General features: G+C 40.9%; 1 protein-coding gene across 1 annotated transcript; it reads left to right on the top strand.

The window, feature by feature from the left end:
* Positions 1-1,786: 1,786 nt before the first annotated feature.
* Positions 1,787-20,074, top strand: LOC308288062 (membrane progestin receptor gamma-A-like; the record flags this gene model as incomplete). The annotated part of the gene is made up of 7 exons (XM_080729405.1): positions 1,787-1,840; positions 2,749-2,876; positions 8,997-9,041; positions 10,183-10,276; positions 13,862-14,006; positions 16,015-16,178; positions 20,021-20,074. The coding sequence occupies 7 exons, from the start codon at positions 1,787-1,789 to the stop codon at positions 20,072-20,074; spliced, it is 684 nt and encodes a 227-aa protein (XP_080585531.1).
* Positions 20,075-20,392: the final 318 nt, after the last annotated feature.

Genomic DNA, 20,392 nt, shown 5'->3' with positions numbered 1-20,392 from the left:
CAACGTGAGTTAGTAGATCAGCTATATTCAAATACCGGTTATTTTGTACTTTTACTTTTAGTACTTCAGTAAATTGAGATTCCACCACATTCATACACTAACAGCCAGCCCCAAAAAGTGGCGAGTCAATCGGACACTCCTGAACGGCGCCGCCGAGCGGCGGCGCGGGGGTCCGCAGGGGTCCCCGGAGCTCCGGGGGGTCCCCGGCCGCTTCGACGTGACGGCCGAGGCCGAGGCCCCTCGGTCGGACGCGAGAAGGAGCCGCGTCGGCACCTCGCCGCCCGGTTCTGAGTCTCTATATCCCCAGGAGGGGTGCCCTAAGACTTACATTTTGAATTCCAGACGTACGTGTAACTGTAACCGGGTATTTCTACATTGCAGTATTTATACTTGTGCTTAAGTAAAACATTTCAATACTTTCCCCCCCACCACTGTATATAGGGCTAAAAGAGACGATTTATGAGCTCGATAAACAAAACAAAACAAAACGCGGGTTGCCGCCCCTCTCTCTAGCTAGCTCTGTAGCTAGCTCTGGTCCTGCTCTAGCCGGTGCCTAGTTAATGTCCATTGCGTGCATCCGTTTTAGATCGCACCAACTCACAAACTGTATCCGGCCATTTCTGCATACACTTACACGCATGCTAAAATTCCATTTCCGTTTCCCGCACGGACCGGAAATAAAGGCGAAAAGCCCCGGCTCTATGCTATAGCCCCCGGCCGGTTAGCGAGCCCAAAACAACCAAACTAACAAGACAACTTGCGTTCATTTCACACCACCACTAACCTAATTTAATAAACCCACAACTTCACAACACGGCGACACGCACCGTGCTTGATAAATACGCTATCGGTGGTACACGCGGGAACGCTGATTCAAGCTAACTGTGCAGTGGTAGCTGGTTGTTACCCTATGCTAACGTTAGCATTATCCACCACCACAAAGCACATAATATTAATTAAACATGCCTAAAATGCTTTTGAAAAACTCCAGCAAATACTGCAGCATGCATAGAAAATGTAAATATATCGGCCACAGTTCATGTTAGTTCATTGCAATACTTAGTGAGTTGTTGTGACATAAATTATATTATATTATTATAGTCATAAAAACGGGGAAACAGCGAGATTTGTAAAACAATGGCTGGTCTTTTTAACATAAAATAATGGACATTAAAATAATGGATATTTTATTAAAACATTTCATATTTCTTACCGTTGTTTGTGAATATTTGAATTACCCGCCGTCCGTCTTCCCAATGCAAACAGCTACAGTGCGGACAAAAATACAAGATGGCGGATATTTATACGAAGGCGGTACCAAACAGGACTGAACCTGATGACGTCAGAATCACGTGAATTCAAAGGAACCTGAAAATGCACTTTCTTATCAAGCTAAAAATGTACTTTGATCCTAAATAAGGCAGATTTACTTTGAAGTAAGCTGATTGAAGTAGGTTACATCAATGAATAGACAGTATAGTAATTTTATTACTTCAGATCAAGCAGAAACAACTATTTATATGAATGGCCAGCCAAGTGCACTATTTACAGTGAGGGAGGGAGGGAGGTGTGGCCGAGAAGGGGTGTGTCCCAGGTACATACTGGATATTCTCGTTGGTTGAGGATAGGTGAGATGTAAGAAGAGGGGGCGGGACCGTCTGAGCGGCATGGCAACAACACGCTTATAAAGGCAGAGGTCGTCCCAGCAGGTGACAGTCCAGTTCAGCTCACTTGTTATACTTCAGTGAATCAAGGCACCGTCAGGCTGCACCCTCACATAATAACAATGCTCAGCCTCATCAGATTACCACGTGTTTTCACCATCAACCAAGTGCCCAAAGTAAGTTCTCTTCTTATTCGCTACATCTGTATGCTGACATTTAAACATGCTGACTCTGAGAGGTGAATCGATAGCGAAATATGGATAGATAGCGGCTAGATAATGGAAAGAAATGTTCTCAAAGCACGTTGATATGGCTATAATAATGTTGTTGATAATATAATATTTGGGATATTTATTTCATAGAGAGTAATAAGAATAAGAATGAATAAATAGAGAGAAATACAAAAATAAATCAAATCTGGAGGGAATAAGAAGAAGGGGAGGTCGAGGGCAAGGGGGGAAAGGTGATCCATCAAAGAAAACACATGATCTACATATACACTTAGTACCTGAGATAAGACGTAAAGCAGCAGATGTATACTGACTGTACTTGAGGACGTTAGTTAAGGCAGTGGTTCTCAACCTGTGGGTCGGGACCCCCAGGGTGGTCCCCATTATTTTGGGGGATACCCAGATGATTAACTTAATGTGCAACATTGTTTTCTCACTCAACAGTAAACAAACCAACTCAAGGTTTAAGTGTAGAGAGGGTATCTGCACATTTCTAAAGTGACAATTTAAGGACATTTTAACACCTCCAAAATGACAAATTAAACATTTGTCAAATTGTTAAATATTATGTAAGCAGAAATTGTGAGAATAGCCGATCTACATGCATGTAGATTTGCTATTTTCACAATAGAACCGTGTTACACAAAATGTAATGCCTCAACAGTTACTCTTAGTGCTCGTCAGGGTGGGGGGTCCCCAGTTAAAATATTATTATTTTGGGGGTCGCTGCCTGAAAAGGTTGAGAACCACTGAGTTCAGGTGCTAGAAAAGAAAAGAAAAAAGAAAAAAACAAAAAGTCCAAAATCAGTGCGTTGACCGTTGTGAGAACCTAACAGCGTGTTTTCTCGGGTCAGGTGTTCCATGAGGACAGCATCATCTCTGGCTACCGCCACCCCTGCAGCTCAGCCACAGACTGCATCCTCAGCCTCTTCCAGATGACCAACGAGACGCTCAACATCTGGACACACTTTCTGCCTACCTGGTCAGTCAGTCTGTCACAATTTAAATGTGTCATACCTGCTCAGTCAGTCTGTCACAAAGTTAAATGTTTCATACCTGGTCAGTCAGTCTGTCACAAGTTAAATGTTTCATACCTGGTCAGTCAGTCTGTCACAAGTTAAATGTTTCATACCTGGTCAGTCAGTCTGTCACAAGTTAAATGTTTTATACCTGCTCAGTCAGTCTGTCACAAAGTGAAATGTCTTATCATTAGGGATGGGTATCGTCTGCGATACTTTTAATGGTATCGATTGCATGACGTCGATACTATCGGGTATCGGTTCACGTAAAAACGAACAATACCTCGTTTCGATACTCACCCCTGGCCGGTCGCATCTTAACAGAGTTTAACTGAGAGTTTAATGACTGCTTTAGTAGGCTACACTCGTTACTGTGGAAAATAGCCGACAATAGCCTATAATGTTTATTATGACGATTATCCAACGTCTATACTCTCCGCTCCGCCACACTGTGTGATCATCATCATCACCTATGCTCTACCGCAGCAGCGGTAGAGAAGTTAAACTTAAATAAAAAGTATCGAAAATGGTATCGAAAAGGGTATTGTATCGATTCCCAGGTATCAAAAAAGGTATCGTATCGATTCAAAGGTGAACGATACCCATCCCTACTTATCATCAGTCTGTTACAAAGTTAGCCTAAATGTTTCATAATTACCATTGCCGACGAGTGGAAGCCTTGTATGCCCAAAACGATTAGCCTACTTTTCAGAAAATGGAGGAGAAAAAGAACATGTGTTCCAAAGGATATTTAGGCACACGCTCTTGTTGGTACTGTTCAATGGTTCAATATATACATGTACAGTATACAGCAGGGGTCGGTAACCTTTTTGACATGAAGTGCCATGTTTTCATTTTCTTGATAGTCAGTGTGCCATAACACATCAAAATATCATATTTCCAGTTGATTTGGACAGGCTGCAAAATACAACCTTTATTTTTGTCATTCCTCTTTAGAAATACTGTATATTATTTTACATTAGGATGTAGGCTTAATGATCATTAGACTCAAGCAATAACCCACTCTCCCAGACTGTCTCCCAGACTAGTCAGTCTCTCCCCAATCAAAGCTATAAGCTTGAATGAATGTAGAATGATATGCAGGCAGTAAGTTCCATATACCGGTAGATGTGTGGGCTCTCTCACACTTCTGCCAGTGTGCCAGTGATCTTCCATTGTGCCAATGTTGGCACCCATGCCTAAGGTTGCCCAACCCTGGTATACAGTATGTGTTTTTCTTTTTCCCCCAAAGAATAGCAGAGGTGTTGCGAAACGATGCAAGCTTGTAGATCATCTATTTTTGCTACTTTTGTGTGACACTGACTGGTATGACGAAGTAGGACATTAATGGACATGAAACATAAAAAGTTGAAATGTGGAGATGCAAGGCTTCTTCTGCATGTTTCTCAGTGTTTCCGTAATTGCTTGAGCATGGAGAATGAATGATACCTAGACTTCTGCAGTCCATCATCCACGTGACATTGTGAGTCCCCTGCCTTTGTTTGTTAACGCAAGAGGAATTGGCTTTTTCAGTGTTAATGTGATTACCTCATCTCAGTGCCTTAACTTTTTAAAGAAGTTGTTAGAATAATATTTGCTAGATGAGCTGCTGATGCGATACAATGCAATGCGAGTGTGGTCGGTCTAGACCAGTGGTTCTCAAAGTGGATACCAGGGACTTTGTGGGTTCCTTTAGGGCAGGGTTCCCCAATTAGTTTTCCCCAAGGGCCGAATTATGTCTAGAGTACCAAGCCAAGGGCCACAGCATTGCAGGGGGCGACGGCGGCGTTCCCGCTACTCCAGCGACAGTTCAGATATCGTCGTTGTCGGGTGAAAATCTTGTATGTCCAAAACCGTTCGTTTTGAATTCGTAATTTTTTAAATTATTTAAACTAGTGAAAACAGCCGATCTACAAGCGTTGTGTGGTTGTAGATCTACGGTTTTCACTACTTTTGTGAGACGGCCTTGTATGATTTGCAAAAGAACGTACAAATTTGGAGATACAAGATTTCCACCCGACGACGACGACGATATACTAGTGTTGTTGCTGCTCTTATACCACCATTATTACTGGGGGGTTGGTGTGGGCCAGACAGTAGCCCCCGTGGGCCGCAAATGGCCCGCAAATGGCCCGCGGGCCGCCTATTGGGGAAACCTGCTTTAGGGGGTCTAAATTGACCCATGCAAGTCTGTACTTAAGAGCAGACCTTGAACTGTAAAAGTTTGAGAAACACTAGTCTAGCCAACACCAGCTCAGGACCCTCCACACCCTCCTGTCTAGCATCAGGGTCTTGGGCTCTGCAGTGTTGTTAGCTCCGCTGTCACACCGCATGGCATCTGCGTAGGTGGTGTGCTTCTTGCCTTTCCTGGCTTTGCCCTGGGTTGGCTCCCACAGTGTCAGTTTGCTTGCCACTAGTCCGACGCAGTGTCCTGCCAGCCTCATCCTTCTCTCTCTGACCTTGTCTGTGACCCATGGTAGGTCCCAGTGGAGGACCACATTTCTGATGAGTCCGTCCATATGTGACATTCGTAGCATTCTTGTGTAGATTCCATCCAGGGCCCTTTCCTGTTGTGCTGTGAGCTGATGAATTGGATTCTCATGTTATCTGCTGTGATTCAAGAAGGCCTATAGTTCTCAGTAGCAGGGGTCATCAATATGTCCGTACATGGACAAATGGACAAGTCTCCAGGTTTTCTCCAGAATATGTATGACAATGACACTGATTTATTATGACACTATGGGCCCTATTTTCGTCCATGCCTTCCCACTTATCGCTAAACTTCTTCGCCTTTTTTTTTACTATTTTGAGAATAATTTTTAAATAGTTCATATAGCTGATCTACAAGCTCACAACATGTCGATGTTGATCGGCTATATAGATTTTAAAAGGTTTTTCAAAATAGTAAAAAACTTGTTCAAACGTTTTATTTGTAAGGACCCCATAACTCTGCGAGTGTACAAATGGAACCAAATGGACCCATGAAGTCGCATTACAAGTGTGTGGGGGGCTGGGGGAGAGGGTAGGTGACAACAACAACTTTATTAGGAAAAAGAAGATTGGAAAGTGCGATAACAGATAAAAGCAATAAAACACTAAAAACAAGAGTTCACACAAAGTCAACTGGGAAAGGCAATTGCAAACAGGTGGGTTTTCAGGGTGGTTTTGAAGGTAGGGAGGGGAGGCAACACTCTGATGTGTTTGGTTCCATTTGAACACTCTCAGAGTTACAGACCTGTTATGGGCATTCAGGGCTAGCTCTTTGTGTTTCTGGTAATATCATTGTCTGCATTTTGTATGTCTGTGGAAAATCTATTTTATACAAATGAAATCAAGTTTCTCCCACATGACACATCATTTGGGAGAAACATGAAAAGTTTGCATAATTAGGGTTCAGATTCCTCTGCACTTGCGTAAGTTCTTTATACTGGCATTTCTCTGGCATGTGAATAAACCAGTTTCTCATGTCCAAGCCACCCTTGCATAATAATAAGTCACCCCTGCGAAACAATGAAACACGTGCAGACCGGTCTGCACACCAAAAAAAGCAGTTACTGTAGGTCTTCAAACAATCTTGGGCTAATATACTTCAACCTGCAGTTATATTACTTTGCGTCAACAAATCTGATCTAATATACTGTATATACAGTACATTTCTTATAATGGACTAAATTGACTAGTCTACTTAGCCACTTAAGCCCTATTTTATAGTTCATTGTACCAGGTTTTTGCACAAAATGTGCATTGTATCATTATAATTTGACCAACCTTTAGGACACTTTCATTGTTTGTTTGGAACGACAGCGCAACAACACCCAGGGTGACTAATTCTTTAGATCTCCTAGATTCTCCTTGTTCTCACTGGTCTCCTGTGTGCAGCAAAGCCCTCAGGCATAATAGCTCTCTAGTATTACATTTAACCGTTGGTTACAGGTCAGTACCTCGGCCCGGGGTCAGGGATCCTAGAGGAACTTGGCTAAAACAATACATAGTTACAGACACAACAATAAAAGCATTTCAACCAGTTTACGTTTACGTAAGGTGGCGATCATTTGTCATCAGATTTAGACAGTGATTGAGACAGTGATTGAGACAAAGAAAGAAAGAAAGAAAGGAAGAAAGGAAGAAAGAAAGAAAGAAAGAAAGAAAGAAAGAAAGAAAGAAAGAAAGAATGAATGAATTTCTTGGGGTGTGGGCACGCACGCGCGTGCGTGCGTGCGTGCGTGCGTGCGCGCGTGTGTGTGTGTGTGTGTGCGTGCACGCGCACGTGTGTGTCTAGAGAGAACAAACAATTAGAATACACCCATCGTAGCATGAATTCCATGAATGCATGATTCATTGTGATCTGCTGCCGTAGACATGTACTGTATGTACAGTACCTTCTTTAAGAAAGACTGCATTCTTACTGTTTGTTTCTGAGAATGGGGAGTGTGTTAGTGGTTAGTTAGTGGTCCCACCCGTCCTCCCCACTGAGATGATACTTGTTTTGACTGTATGGTCCAGGGAGGGTGAGTATCGTGTGTGTGTGTGTGTGTGTGTGTGTGTGTGTGTGTGTGTGTGTACATGAGTATCAAGCTGTGTGTGTGTGTGTGTGTGTGTGTGTGTGTGTGTGTGTGTGTGTGTGTGTGTGTGTGTGTGTGTGTGTGTGTGTGTGTGTGTGTGTGTGTGTGTGTGTGTGTGTGTGTGTGTGTGTGTCCTGGGACCTGGTGTGGAATTGTATGCCTGCAGTCAGACGCTAATGAGCTGGTCTCTGCTTAACACTCTCCAATGTGTTGCCTCAATTAGTCAACTCAGTGCTATGATGGGGAAACTCACACATAGCGTTGATTTGTTAATGAAGCGCACTGAGATATGGAAACAGTGTCCAAATAGGCCTACGGCACACACCCGACAGTCCTGATATGAGCTACCTGATAAGAACTGATACATGTATATGAACAAAATGCAAAACATTGCATCCTACAACCCTGGTGATGATTTAACTCTTAACTCGTATCCTTACAGCCACTTTTACACTCTAATAAGACTTAAACTACGGTAATAACCAGCATTGCGTACATATTGTTTTGCTTGTGCATTGTGTTCTCTCCTCCTGATCCTAACTCCTCCTGTAACTGCAACGTCGAGAGCTTGCACAAAAATCACCCACTCTTACACCCGTAATCGTTTGATGCGACAATTACGTTAATTCTGATTATGCTTGTGTTATACTTGCACCTGTTGTGAGCATTGCGTTCAACTGCATGTGTAAAATGTGATCAGTAGTACACTGTACACAGTCAGACCTCTGCTACGGTGCCGATTTAATTTGATGGTGCATGTAACCAGTTAGTTCTTCCCATGGGTCCACCATGATACAAATGTTATAGACCTTAAAATGGGAAGCATCTCGGCTCTCTAAATAAAGAAAAAGCTCTATAAAATGTGTCAATTTTGTCGAGCGGAAACCTTGTATCTCCAAGTTTCAAATGTGTAAGTTCGTAAAGTAAAGCCGTGCTTCATCATACAAGGCCGTCGCACAAAAGTAGTGAAAACAGCCGATCTACAAGCACACAACGCCTCGCGCTGCGAGGCGTTGTGTGCTTGTAGATCGGCTTGTGTGCTTGTAGATCAGCTGTAGATCGGCTGTTTTCACTAGTTTAAATAATTTTTAAAATGATACGGCCACTACACGGCGAACATTTGTAACTCAAATTTTGCTTCCGGGGGGGGGGGTCCCTGGAACTAAATATTTTGAGATGGGGGTCCGTGGCCAAATTTATATCATTTTGGGGGTCCTTCGCATGAAAAGGTTTGAGCATCACTGACATGGAAACATGGGTTTCTTGCACACATTTTCACAATTTAAAAAAAATAGCAGATCTACAAGCTCGCAGCGCAGCACTCGGTGCCGCGCTGTGAGCTTGTATATCTGCTATTTTTCAATAGTTAACATTCATGGGGGGCCCGCAGTGAATCCTTGTACCCAGGGCCCAGAATTTGGTGTGACGCCCCTGCATGATGTACAAACATGGTGCCATTGTTATTGTTTTGGTAATGCTTGATGTGATGCTTTAATAACTTTTCCTCCTGTCTCTGTTAAGGCTTGGCTTACCGTTCCTACAATACAACCAGTACATCGTGAAAAGGTAAAGGCAACATCATTTACTGTTCTGTTCTTTTCAATTTGCCACGTTCCAACATTGCTTCTCACGTTTGCTTGAAATTAGTTTTATTACTACGAAATGTTGTAGAAAAAGGATACAATATATTCTCACAATTTTCACTGAGCAACACAAAACAATATGCAAAAATAATGAACCCATTATCTTCAGAAAGTGATATGTGATTGCACATAAAACATATATCTTGTATTTCATAAAAGAAAGATTTACTCTTTGTAGCGTCCAATTGAGCAACTTGCTTTTCAGTGGAATGGGTGTTACCCAGCCTTGAACAAAGAGACCCACCCTAAAACATAACTTTAAGGTGGTTTCAGCTGGGTCATACATAGTATAAGGACTGAGACTCTATATATTTAATATACAGTAGCATATTATGAACTATCAGTTGGAAATCAAATGAACTCTAAATCATGTTTCATTCAAATCTGGTTTAGCTAATCTGTTGACAATGATAATACAAGTGTCTGTGTTTGAAAAGGTTGTGCGTCAGAGAGATTCCTAGAGCTGGTTGTTTGATAATTTCATCTTGTTATGAGAATGATAAGAATGAGACAGATTTAGGCTTAGTCTGTCACATGGAAGATGTGAGACAATTGGCCACACATTTATAATAGATCCATATTTCTGCATTTTCCCAGAGTATGGTGCTGCACAAATAATAAACTATAAAAGAACTTTATCCATGTTTAACAAAACCAATTTTGGCACACAAAATGTATATTTAACATGTCACACAGAGGTCTTTTAAATGTGGTTGTGATTAGCAATAGCATTCTGAACGTACTTTTTTAAATGTGACCAAAAAAGTCGCACCCAACCTTTCACTACAGTGCAGTCTTGCCATTCCTAAATCAGCTCAAAACTAAAATGCTAGCATTACAAAATTAGTTTGTGTCACTGGTGATGCCAGATACTCAATTATTAACCAGTATTGTTTTTTGTTTGTTTTGTTTGTGTCTTGTTTCTTTTATTACATTCTACAATAAGATGCTTTTACAAGCAGAAATTACACATTTTTATCTCATCTGTTTTTGTTCTATTTGTTGTTTTTGTTTGCCTTTTTTCTCCACTGTGGATTGTAATAGTCCCTTTTCTTATTTAACAGAACCCCAGAGTCCCGTCCAAAGTTTGGAAAGGCTCTCCGTGTTGTGGCCTTTGCTTACCCCTACCTGTTTGACAGCATTCCTCTATTCTATAGGGCAGGGGCGCAGGAGGCATTTTAAAAGTGAAGGGGACACATCTGGGAGGTATGTGCGCACGCTATAAAAATTTTGGGGTATCCCCCCCACTTTTGGTGATATCCCCCCCACTTTTGCCCCGAGGAGGGGGGACATATCCCCTCCACTTGAGCTGAATTACACAGTTGTTTTACGCAGATTTCAAGGCATTTTTTTTCTTGTTACTGTATCCCCCCCACAGAAACAAGAGGAAACGTAACTTAAAATGTGTTGACAAACGAAATAGCATTTCCATTATGCATCTGTTCAAAGGTACTTACATTGTTGCTTGATTTAAAGAACGACGTTATCGTTTTTTGGTTTTTTGACTGAGAATGATGTGAGACTAGCCTACACACACCAGCAGCAGGTCCAGCACCTGCAATGACGGTCTCCTTCTGCCACTGCCTGCCTGCTTGTCACTATCGCGTTGCATTAATTAAACTCATTCAGAACAGCTGAGCTGAGCTGACTGCACTGCACTGGTGGGACTGTGCCTCTAGAGGGCGACGATCGCGTTTGACGCATGAATAACGCTCAGCAGCTGATTATGTGATTTGCGATGATCGTAATTGTGCGCTCACCACGTGAAAAATTATTCATGGGTGTGTTTTCATGGAAACGTGTGAGGAAACCGATGGCATGACCGCTGTAGGTACATTCACCAATCAGAAGCTTGTCCGTCATTCCATTTAACTGGCATAAAACCAGAGGATGGGGGGGGCTAATGCTTATTCACATATCACAGTGATATCATGCTTGTAAATATCTCACACTCAATAAGGTCTGTTTTATTAGAACCGACATTGTTTGCGTATAGAGAAAAAAAGGCGAGAAAGAGAGAGAGAGAGAGAGAGAGAGAGAGAGAGAGAGAGAAGGCTATATTAATATAATATTTTTTTTTGTCACGTCCACATATCTATTTGTCTCTCTCATCTCATGCCAGCGTGTCAGTGTGACATAGGCTGGCCTTGTTGAGTGAACAATGGACGCATAGTGGCCTATTAATTAATAGGCTACGGAACGGCGGCCTCCTGCCAAAAAAAAGGGAATCTGATGGAACCAGTAGCCTAATTAAACGAAATAAAACATATCCCACCTGATTTAGTTTGATATTGAGTACAGTAATAATAAATACATTTCATTTATTATTTAGAAATTTACACTTGTAAAATTAGACCAAAAATGACAGAGATGTAAAAGAATAGGGCTGTTTAATTACTTAATTCAGCGCCTAGGTAATGGCAGCCAGATGGCTGCTGCATGTCCTTGAACTGTAGCACATAGGCCTACTGTACATGTGTGTGTCCGAAAAAAACATATTTAGACCTAAAAGCTGTCAACATGCCATGTATAGCCTATAGTGCTTCAAGAGCTTTTTTCTTTTCTTATTTGGCTAAATTGGCATGACGCATCGCGATCAGCGATCACGCATCTATATGAAGCAAAGCAAAACTGCAGATTGATTCCTCATAGATCGGGCAATTATGAAGCGATTTTAAAAATTTAAAGAGTTCCTGAACACTGGAGGGGATATCCCCCCCACCCAAAAAAAGTGGAGGTGTTAATCCCCCCCGTCCCCCCCTACCCCCTGCGCGCATGCTATAGGGTAAGAAAGACCACCACTACCATACACTTCCTCTATTCTATAGGGTAAGAAAGACCACCACTACCATACACTTCACACACCTAAACCGTCTCTGCCGGCTTGTGGTGGACATTTTTGTAAAAAATAGATTTTGAGCAGGCAATAATATTACCAGTAACACATAAAGATATAGCCTTGAATGACCATAACAAGTATGTAACTCTTTAGTTATGGGGGTTCTTGCAAATCAGTGTTGTTTTTGACAGCAAATTTTGATTTTAGTCAATTTTTTTTTTTAAGAAAATGTCTTTTAGTTTTAGTCATGATTTAGTCACCTGAAAAGTATTGGTTTTAGTCTAATTTTAGTCGACTAAATATCATACGATTTTAGTCGACTAAATCTACAGTGGATTTAGTCAACTGAAATGTATTTTGGCAGGCCTTGATAGATTTTACACTTGGTTGCGTGCTGAAAATAGCCGATCGCAGCGCGATGCGTTGTGAGCTTTTAGATCTGCTATTTTCAGCATGCAAAACCTGAGAGCAACCAAATATAAAATGGCTCTCTTCTCCACTAGTCCCTCCCTAACGTTTTAGTCTAGTTTTTATTTTGTTGACAAAATTGTCAATATATTTAGTCTTAGTTTTAGTCATCACAGCTTAGTTTTTATTTAGTTTTTATTTAGTTTTCGTCAGTGAAAAGAACGCAGTCGACAAACATTTTTAGTCATAGTTTTAGTCGACGAAATCAACACTGTTGCAAATAAAAAGTTTGAGAACCACTAGTACTAGCGGACTCATAATGTGCCATAGAGACGTAGTAAATCAGTGTCATCATACATCTTCCGAAGAAAACCTGCAGACTGACATTCAGCAATTTGGTATGATGGTTAAAATAAGAACATTATAATGGTGTGTAAAACAGAAAATCTAAGATTTGCCACAGACAAGGCCTAGTCTTTGATACATGTGTAAGTGTACAGACATAATATTGACCCCTTGCACATTATAACTAGAAACGAGTGCTCGGTGGAGACCCAAATCTCTTCCAGGAGACATGCCCCTTCCCCCTACACACTGTTGTGTCTGTCCATTCCGATTACATTATTTTGGCGTTATATGCACCTGTGTATGAAAAGGCACAGGGCAAGGGTGGGTGGGCTATGATACTATACAGCAGGGTTCCCCAATAGGCGGCCCGCCGGGGACTACTGTCTGGCCCCCACCAACCCCAGTAATAATGGTGGTATAAGAGCAGCAACAACACCAGTATATCGTCGTTGTCGAGTGGAAACCTCGTATCTCCAAATTTGTATGTTCTTTCGCAAAGTAAAGCCGTGCTTCATCATACATGGCCGTCGCACAAAAGTAGTGAAAACAGCAGATCTACAAGCACACAACACCTTGTGGTGCGAGGCGTTGTGTGCTTGTAGATCGGCTGTTTTCACTAGTTTAAATAATTTAATAAATGATAAATCAAAATGAACGGTTTTGGACATACAAGATTTTCACCCGACAGTGACGATATCTGAACTGTCGCTGGAGTAGCGGGAACGCCGGCGTCGCCCCCTGCAATGGTGTGGCCCTCGGCTTGGTACCCTAGACATAATTCGGCCCTTGGGGAAAACTAATTGGGGAACCCTGCTATACAGGATGCCGATCATCAATTCCCAGTGTTAATTTTGACAGCAAATGTTGATTCGGTTTTAGTCATACTGTAGTCTTTTGAATACAATTAATTTTTATAATATTTTAATCTAAAATTTGAGTTTTAGTCAACTAAATATCATGACTTACGGTCCTTTGGTTCCGCATTGGTCCTGTTCTTCTACCGTACCGAGAACAACGAATATCACTTACACACCTTTAAAATACTAACATTCTCATGATATACATAAACATAATACATCACTGGTGTTGATGGTGAATTGGTGATGCAACTGTTTCATAACATGTCTCTGTTGTGATTGTTTTGACAGGTCTTCCTGTGTGTGGGTGACGGCTGCACAGATAATGATAGTAACATGCAGCATTACTACCACATCTCCCTGGCTTTCCTCACAAGCTTTCTGTTTGCCACTCACCTCCCCGAGCGGCTGGCCCCTGGTAGCTTTGACTACATAGGTAAGGGACAACTATTATTACACAATTGCAATGGTAAAGTAAGTACATTTACTCAAGTACGGTACTTAAGTAAAATTATTAGCTATTTTTTACTTTACTATTTCCAATTTTCAGTACTTTTACTCCACTAACAGCCCTATATATGGTACATTTCGGCCATTTGAAAATAGCCGATCTACAAGCTGTATTTCTATACATGAAATCTTGTGAAATGGGACATTCTGCATAATGAGTAGGCTACTTTGTCTTTCTACTTTTTGTACGTTAAGTAAATTTTTATGCCAATACTTTTGTACATTTTTAATTCCTGACTTTTATTTGTAACAGAGTAGGCTATTTTTACATTGTAGTATTGATACTTTTACTTAAGTACATTTGAGTACTTTTTCCACCACTGCAAAATAGTATACAGAGTTTTATTTTATTTTATAAACTTAAATTAGTATTAGGTCTAGACTTAGAGGCTATATATTATGGAAGGATAATACAAATGAACTAATTCCTTTCGTGAGTAAAGATTTACTATATTGTGAAGACGCATTCAGCGATCATTTACTTTTACATTACTTATTGCAGGTCACAGTTCACCCACTTAATTTATGACAATACTGTCTTTCTTCATCCTAACCAGTGTTAACTATAAACCAACAGTAAATTAAAACTTAACAGGGACACTTCTTGGTCTTCCCTTCCACTGTGTATTATGTTGAGTAAGGATACAGGTAAGGTGGGCAATAGGGACATCTGGGCACCTCAATGTAAAATTATAGAATGTGAACATGCAATCATGATGGGGCATGAACAACTTATTGTTTATGCCCCAAAATGACTTGGTTAGGTTTTGTAGCAATTTGTATCAATTGTAGACAATATTAGACATTAATTGTCAAATTGTTAAGCATGTTGAACCACCAAAAGTTTAATATAGTTCAATTTGAGACTTCTGATATTAAAATGAATTATTCCAAGAACTTTTCTAGTCTTAAAACCGACTTTAGTGAGTGGAGAGTCAGAGTTTGGGATAGGAAAACTGCTAGAAGACTGAGGAGATATAATGTGATTAGTGACAACAGCAGTGCGATCATTATTATGTAAGTGATGTGAAGGAATTCTATTTGATAATGACAGGTATTTGATGTGAGACAGAGACAGAAGGATCAGCAATAAATGTCTGTCCACAAGGGGGCAGAGATGAGACACGAAGCGGCAGGATCCACAAAATTATAGGATTAGCAGTGGAAGGTGTCTCTCGTTGTCTGATTTGGAACATGCCGCGATACATATCATGGTTTATAACACATGGGTGTTATTACAGTTGATAAAGCTTTTAATTTTGTATTCCTGTCCTGTGTGTGGGTGATAAAAAAAAAAAAAAAAAACTTTAGTGGTTGAGGTGTTTGAGCAGTGAGTGAGTGCATCTACCACATGGGTGGATGCCACACAACTCTTCCCTCAGCCAGTTGGAGCTGGTACCTGGTGATCTATAAAGTGATGTAACCACAGAGTCTCTAATGTTCCTTCCTCTCGTAAAGCAAAACCTTGGTGGTGACATAGCTATATTTTTCAAATGAGGATCACATTTCAAAATATTCCAATGTTTGGTAATGATATTTTTAATAGCTTGGGATCAAGACTATTGTACCTTTTTTTTTGGGGGGGGGGGGGATGTGTGTTGTTAATATACTGCCTGAACTCAACCAGTTCGCCTTCTGAACCAACAAATACCATATGTCGTCAATGTATCGTTTCCAAAAAATCACCTTATTTAGGAGGGAGGAGGCAGTCCTGTTCTGAATGAACTTGGATTCCCAGTGACCCATGAATAAGTTTGCATAATTGGGTGCAAAGGTTGAACCCATGGCCATGCCTTGGGTCTGGATGTAAAACTTGTTATCAAACTTGAAATAATTTGATTTCAAAATGAAATTTGTCATACAATAGAAAGAAAGAAATACATTTACTGTAGTAAATGTACGGTATGTACCTTGTAACGTTTGCCCCCAGACAGGGTCCAGACTCCAGCAGCATTGCCTGGCCTTCTCTCCCATCCTCCCCAGCGAGCTGTCTGAGCTGTGCGTCAGTTACCGTGGCAACAAGATGGACTGTCTACGAAGGAGAGACGAGGTCTGTGTCATCCTGAGGGAACCCACGGCAAAACACTGCCCCCTGGAGGTGGTCCTGGAAACTACAGGCACCAGAATCCCTCTCATAGCAGGTAACCAAACAAGGTTCAAGGTTGTACTTCATTGTTACGTCTTTTGTACAGGTACATAAGAGTAAAATTTGTTTTTGTTTGGCATCCTTCAGTACAATGCAGTCGTATATCAAAAAAACAATATAATAACAGCAAACCACATCTAAAAATAATAATAATAATAATCTAAAAAGGAGTGCTAAAGGCAAAAAGAGCAACAGGAAAAGAAAAGAGCATCCTCAGATGTACATGTGCAAAAAGTTTGGCATATTCTATACGCCAACAGCATATTTTTCCAGTAGTTGCTTACTGTACTTACTTAACTTTTGTAGACATCTTCACAGAGTGTTCTATGTGCAACAGATTAATATATTCAACTTCACAGTATGCATTTATGTACAGTAGGTGCAATTCAACTTCACAAGGAGGGAACGTAAGGGGTATGTACAGTAGGTGCAATTCTGGGTGGGGGGGGGGGGGGGGGGTGCTAGCGATTCTTTTTTCCCTGGATCTTTCTCGTTTTTGACAGTTCGTTCATGTGCCTGACTGTTCGTGGAAAGAAGCTCTTTTGCAGTCTGTTGCTGGTAGCTTTGAGACTGCGTAGACGTTTTCCCTCACCCTTTTCACTTTGGCCTATTATAGAGTCACCACTAGGCCAAAAGAAACCTACCTGACCTGCCGGAGTCCTGTTCGGAAGAACACTGCTTCTAGTTTTTCTTTGATATTCTTCTTTGCTTTCCCTTGATGCCTTTTTGCTTTCCTGCTTTTTATGCCTTGGACACTTTATCGCTGCTTGCAGCTATATTGTTACTTGTTTTTATCATTACTCACTCAACGTCTACACTACACTACTAATATTACAGCACTACTCTCACTAAAACATCTGTAGAGTTTACATAGTTTGGAATATATTCATAACACTTTTGCCTATCAATTGATGACACCTTGGTGGACAATTTCTCAATTCACTATATATGTTTTCAATAAGGTCTTGAGGCTCATTCACTATTCAGAATGCAAATTTTCCATAGGCGGAGGTCTTTTTCAATCATCTTTTGATTCTTTTCCCAGGTAAGTGATCACAGCAGGACAATTTGGTAAGAGAAATGTGATGTTTTACACTGCATTTGTGAATTCTCAGGGGTTAGCTGACATTTGGTGGGTCAAGAGTAGCCACAATCATTGTAGTTTTGTGTCCACAACGGTTCCAATTTGGGCATACATTTTAGGCGGACTCCTGGGGTTCAAGAGGTTAAAAGTAAAACATGGATAATCGGCCTAGCTGTTTCCTTGTTTTTGTCACTTTAGATTTGGAGAGAGAGAGAGAGAGAGAGAGAGAGAGAGAGAGAGAGAGAGAGAGAGAGAGAGAGAGAGAGAGAGAGAGAGAGCCTATAACCTATAATGTTATGATTATAGGTTACAGTTCTCTGACCCTCATCCACCAAGAGCAACTAAAAAGTGCACGATCAGTAATGTATCAACCAGGGCAGGAATTTCATGGAGGCCATGAAGGCCATGGCCGCCGTTGCCCCTTAGTTTGGCCTTGTGCCCCCCAAACCAATGACCTGAGGCCACAGTGGCCTTAATGCCCTAAAGCTGACTGTATCATTTAATCCTCTGTCTCTTTCTTGTCATGTAGACACCAGTGTCTTTTGTTGAGATTCTGAAGTCTTAACACCCCCGAGTCCCCATCTTAAACCAATCCAGTATCTTTGATGGTGAGCATGGATCAGATTGAAAATACCATCATTTATCTATTTCACCGCAGATTATCATCCCTAAACCTTAAATTCAACAAATTCTTTCAATGGACTAAAATCTTGTTCTATTTGATGGCCTTCCTGCCCTGGTATTTGGCCTTTGTGCCAGAGGCACAAAGGAGGCCAAGTGGCCTTGCCTCTAAAATGTCCAAATTCCAGGCCTGGTATCAACGTCTGCGATGCGATGCGAGAGTGTGGTCTAGACTCTAGCCAACACCAGCTCGGGACTCCTGGAACCCTCCACACTCTCCTACCTAACACCGGGGTCTTGAGCTCTACACTACAGTGTTGTTTGCTGAGCTACTGCGCCGCAGTGCATGTACACTACAAGGTGGTGCGCTTCTTGCCTTTCCTGGCTTAGCAACGTCTAATCAGAAACTATTTGGTGCTTCTGTGGGCTACAAATTCCAGGTAAACATCAAACATGGTACCAAACATACCAAACTGTTTTTTTAAAACACTGCTGCCCCACAGTGTGCATTTAATGTTAAGGTTAAAAAAAAAAGAAACGAAAACAAAAATGACTTGTAATGTCTCACTGATTATCGAAATAAAACTATTCATTCATTCATTCATTCATTCATTCATTCAATGTACTAAAGTAGTGGACAGGGCTGGTTTCCCATGTCATCACAAAGTCATGCTACCAGCAAGGACCTGTCGAGTAAAAGAAGCCATGCAACACTATATGTTGTCAAAAAGTGATTCAGGATGCTCTGTCTAGATAGAATGATCTTTCTTACTTGAATTGGAAGCCTGATTGTTTGTGAATTTTACATATTATGATTTATTATGATTGTGTCTGCACACTCATGGCAAGGATGAGTTAAATTATGTTTTCTCATGCCAATAAAGCTCTTTGAATATTAGTATTATTATTATTTACTTTACTATTTCCAATTTTCAATATGTTTACTTCAACTCCATTGCATCTTAGAGGCTAATATTGTACTTTTACTCCACTACAATTATTTTAAAACTTGAGTTAGGCTACTTTACTGTAGATGTTGATAAGTATTACAAAACATACATTAACCACTTCAACCCTATATGCCAGCCATTTAAAAATAGCCAATCTACAAGTTCGCAATGCGTTGCAATGTCTCCTACGGATGCATTTTCTCTATGTTCAGCAGTATACATGCATATTGAAATGTATGGTTATGCTTATAACATGAATTCCCAGTCACACATAAGTAAAATGTACCAATAAAGTGTCACAAACAGAGAAGCATGCTTTGGTAATTTATTTGAACATTCACCTGAGCCCTGCCACGAGGGCTCAGCACTTTCTTTTTATTAAATCATCAGAGTTAGTAAAAAAGAGACAGTATATATTAGTAGTTATAGGTTTCTACATTATTACAGATCATTGCTCAAATATAATGTATGCGTTATGTCAAATGTCACTCAGGTTCATTGCCCAGTCAAATAGGGTTCACATCTTGAGTAAGACCCTCTATATCAGGGGCCTTCTTGTTTTTTTTTTGGGTTTCTTTTTCCTTCTTCTTGCATCATCTCCTATAGAGCCTATAGAGAAGAAGCAGGGACTCCCACTACACATTGTATAAAATTATGTTTCAGATGATTCCCCCCCCCCCCACCATGCTTTTCAAAAATATATATTTTGTATAAATATTGGTCCATAATACGGTTTTATAAGGTTTTAGTCTAAACAACCACTCGGATATTTAAATTTCATGATCTGTCTGTCTCTAATTCCAAGCCATTTCAGATGCAATACCAAAATGCTCTTTGTTGGCGACGGGGCACTGTCTTTGGGCTAAAATGTTAACGATACAGAGAAGCCAATTTTAGTACCACTTTATCTCATGGTTCCACCCACATCATAAAAACAGTTTGGGAACGACTGGTCTATAGTATACAGAAGAACACAGTCTAACCAAAAAAAAAAGAAAAAAAAAGAAACTTTTGCATCTGCAATCTTCCCATCACCTTGATTAATGGGTTATAAGTGGTTATAAATTGGTTCAATATATCTGTTTCGACATAATATATTGAACATTAACCAAACATATTATGTTGGGTTAATTGCCCAGCGGCCCTATAGTGCGGAGGCAACACTAGAGGTCCACCAGAAGGGGGCGGTGTAGCTGAAGTCGTTATGCTTGTCAGACACCACACACATTGCTGCCTTAACCTTCAGTAGAGGGCAGCAGCTCATATTTCACCCTTGTCGTCTTCTGGACCTTGTAGATGGCCACTGCACAGATCATGGCGACCACTGTGAGAAGACATCCAGCCACGAAGACCAGGTTCAGGTTCAGGTTCAGGCTGGTAGCTGAGGGAAAACCACAACAACAACAACAACAACAACAACAACAACACTGTGAGATCATGCATAATAGAACAACAGTGGGTCAGGACCCATGTGGGTCGCAGACCAATATGTATTGGTTGTGAGTAAATAC

This window comes from Nannobrachium achirus (assembly GCF_963921795.1).
Source record: "Nannobrachium achirus genome assembly, chromosome: 7".
Taxonomy (NCBI): domain Eukaryota; kingdom Metazoa; phylum Chordata; class Actinopteri; order Myctophiformes; family Myctophidae; genus Nannobrachium; species Nannobrachium achirus.
This window is presented reverse-complemented; position numbering and strand designations above follow the sequence as displayed.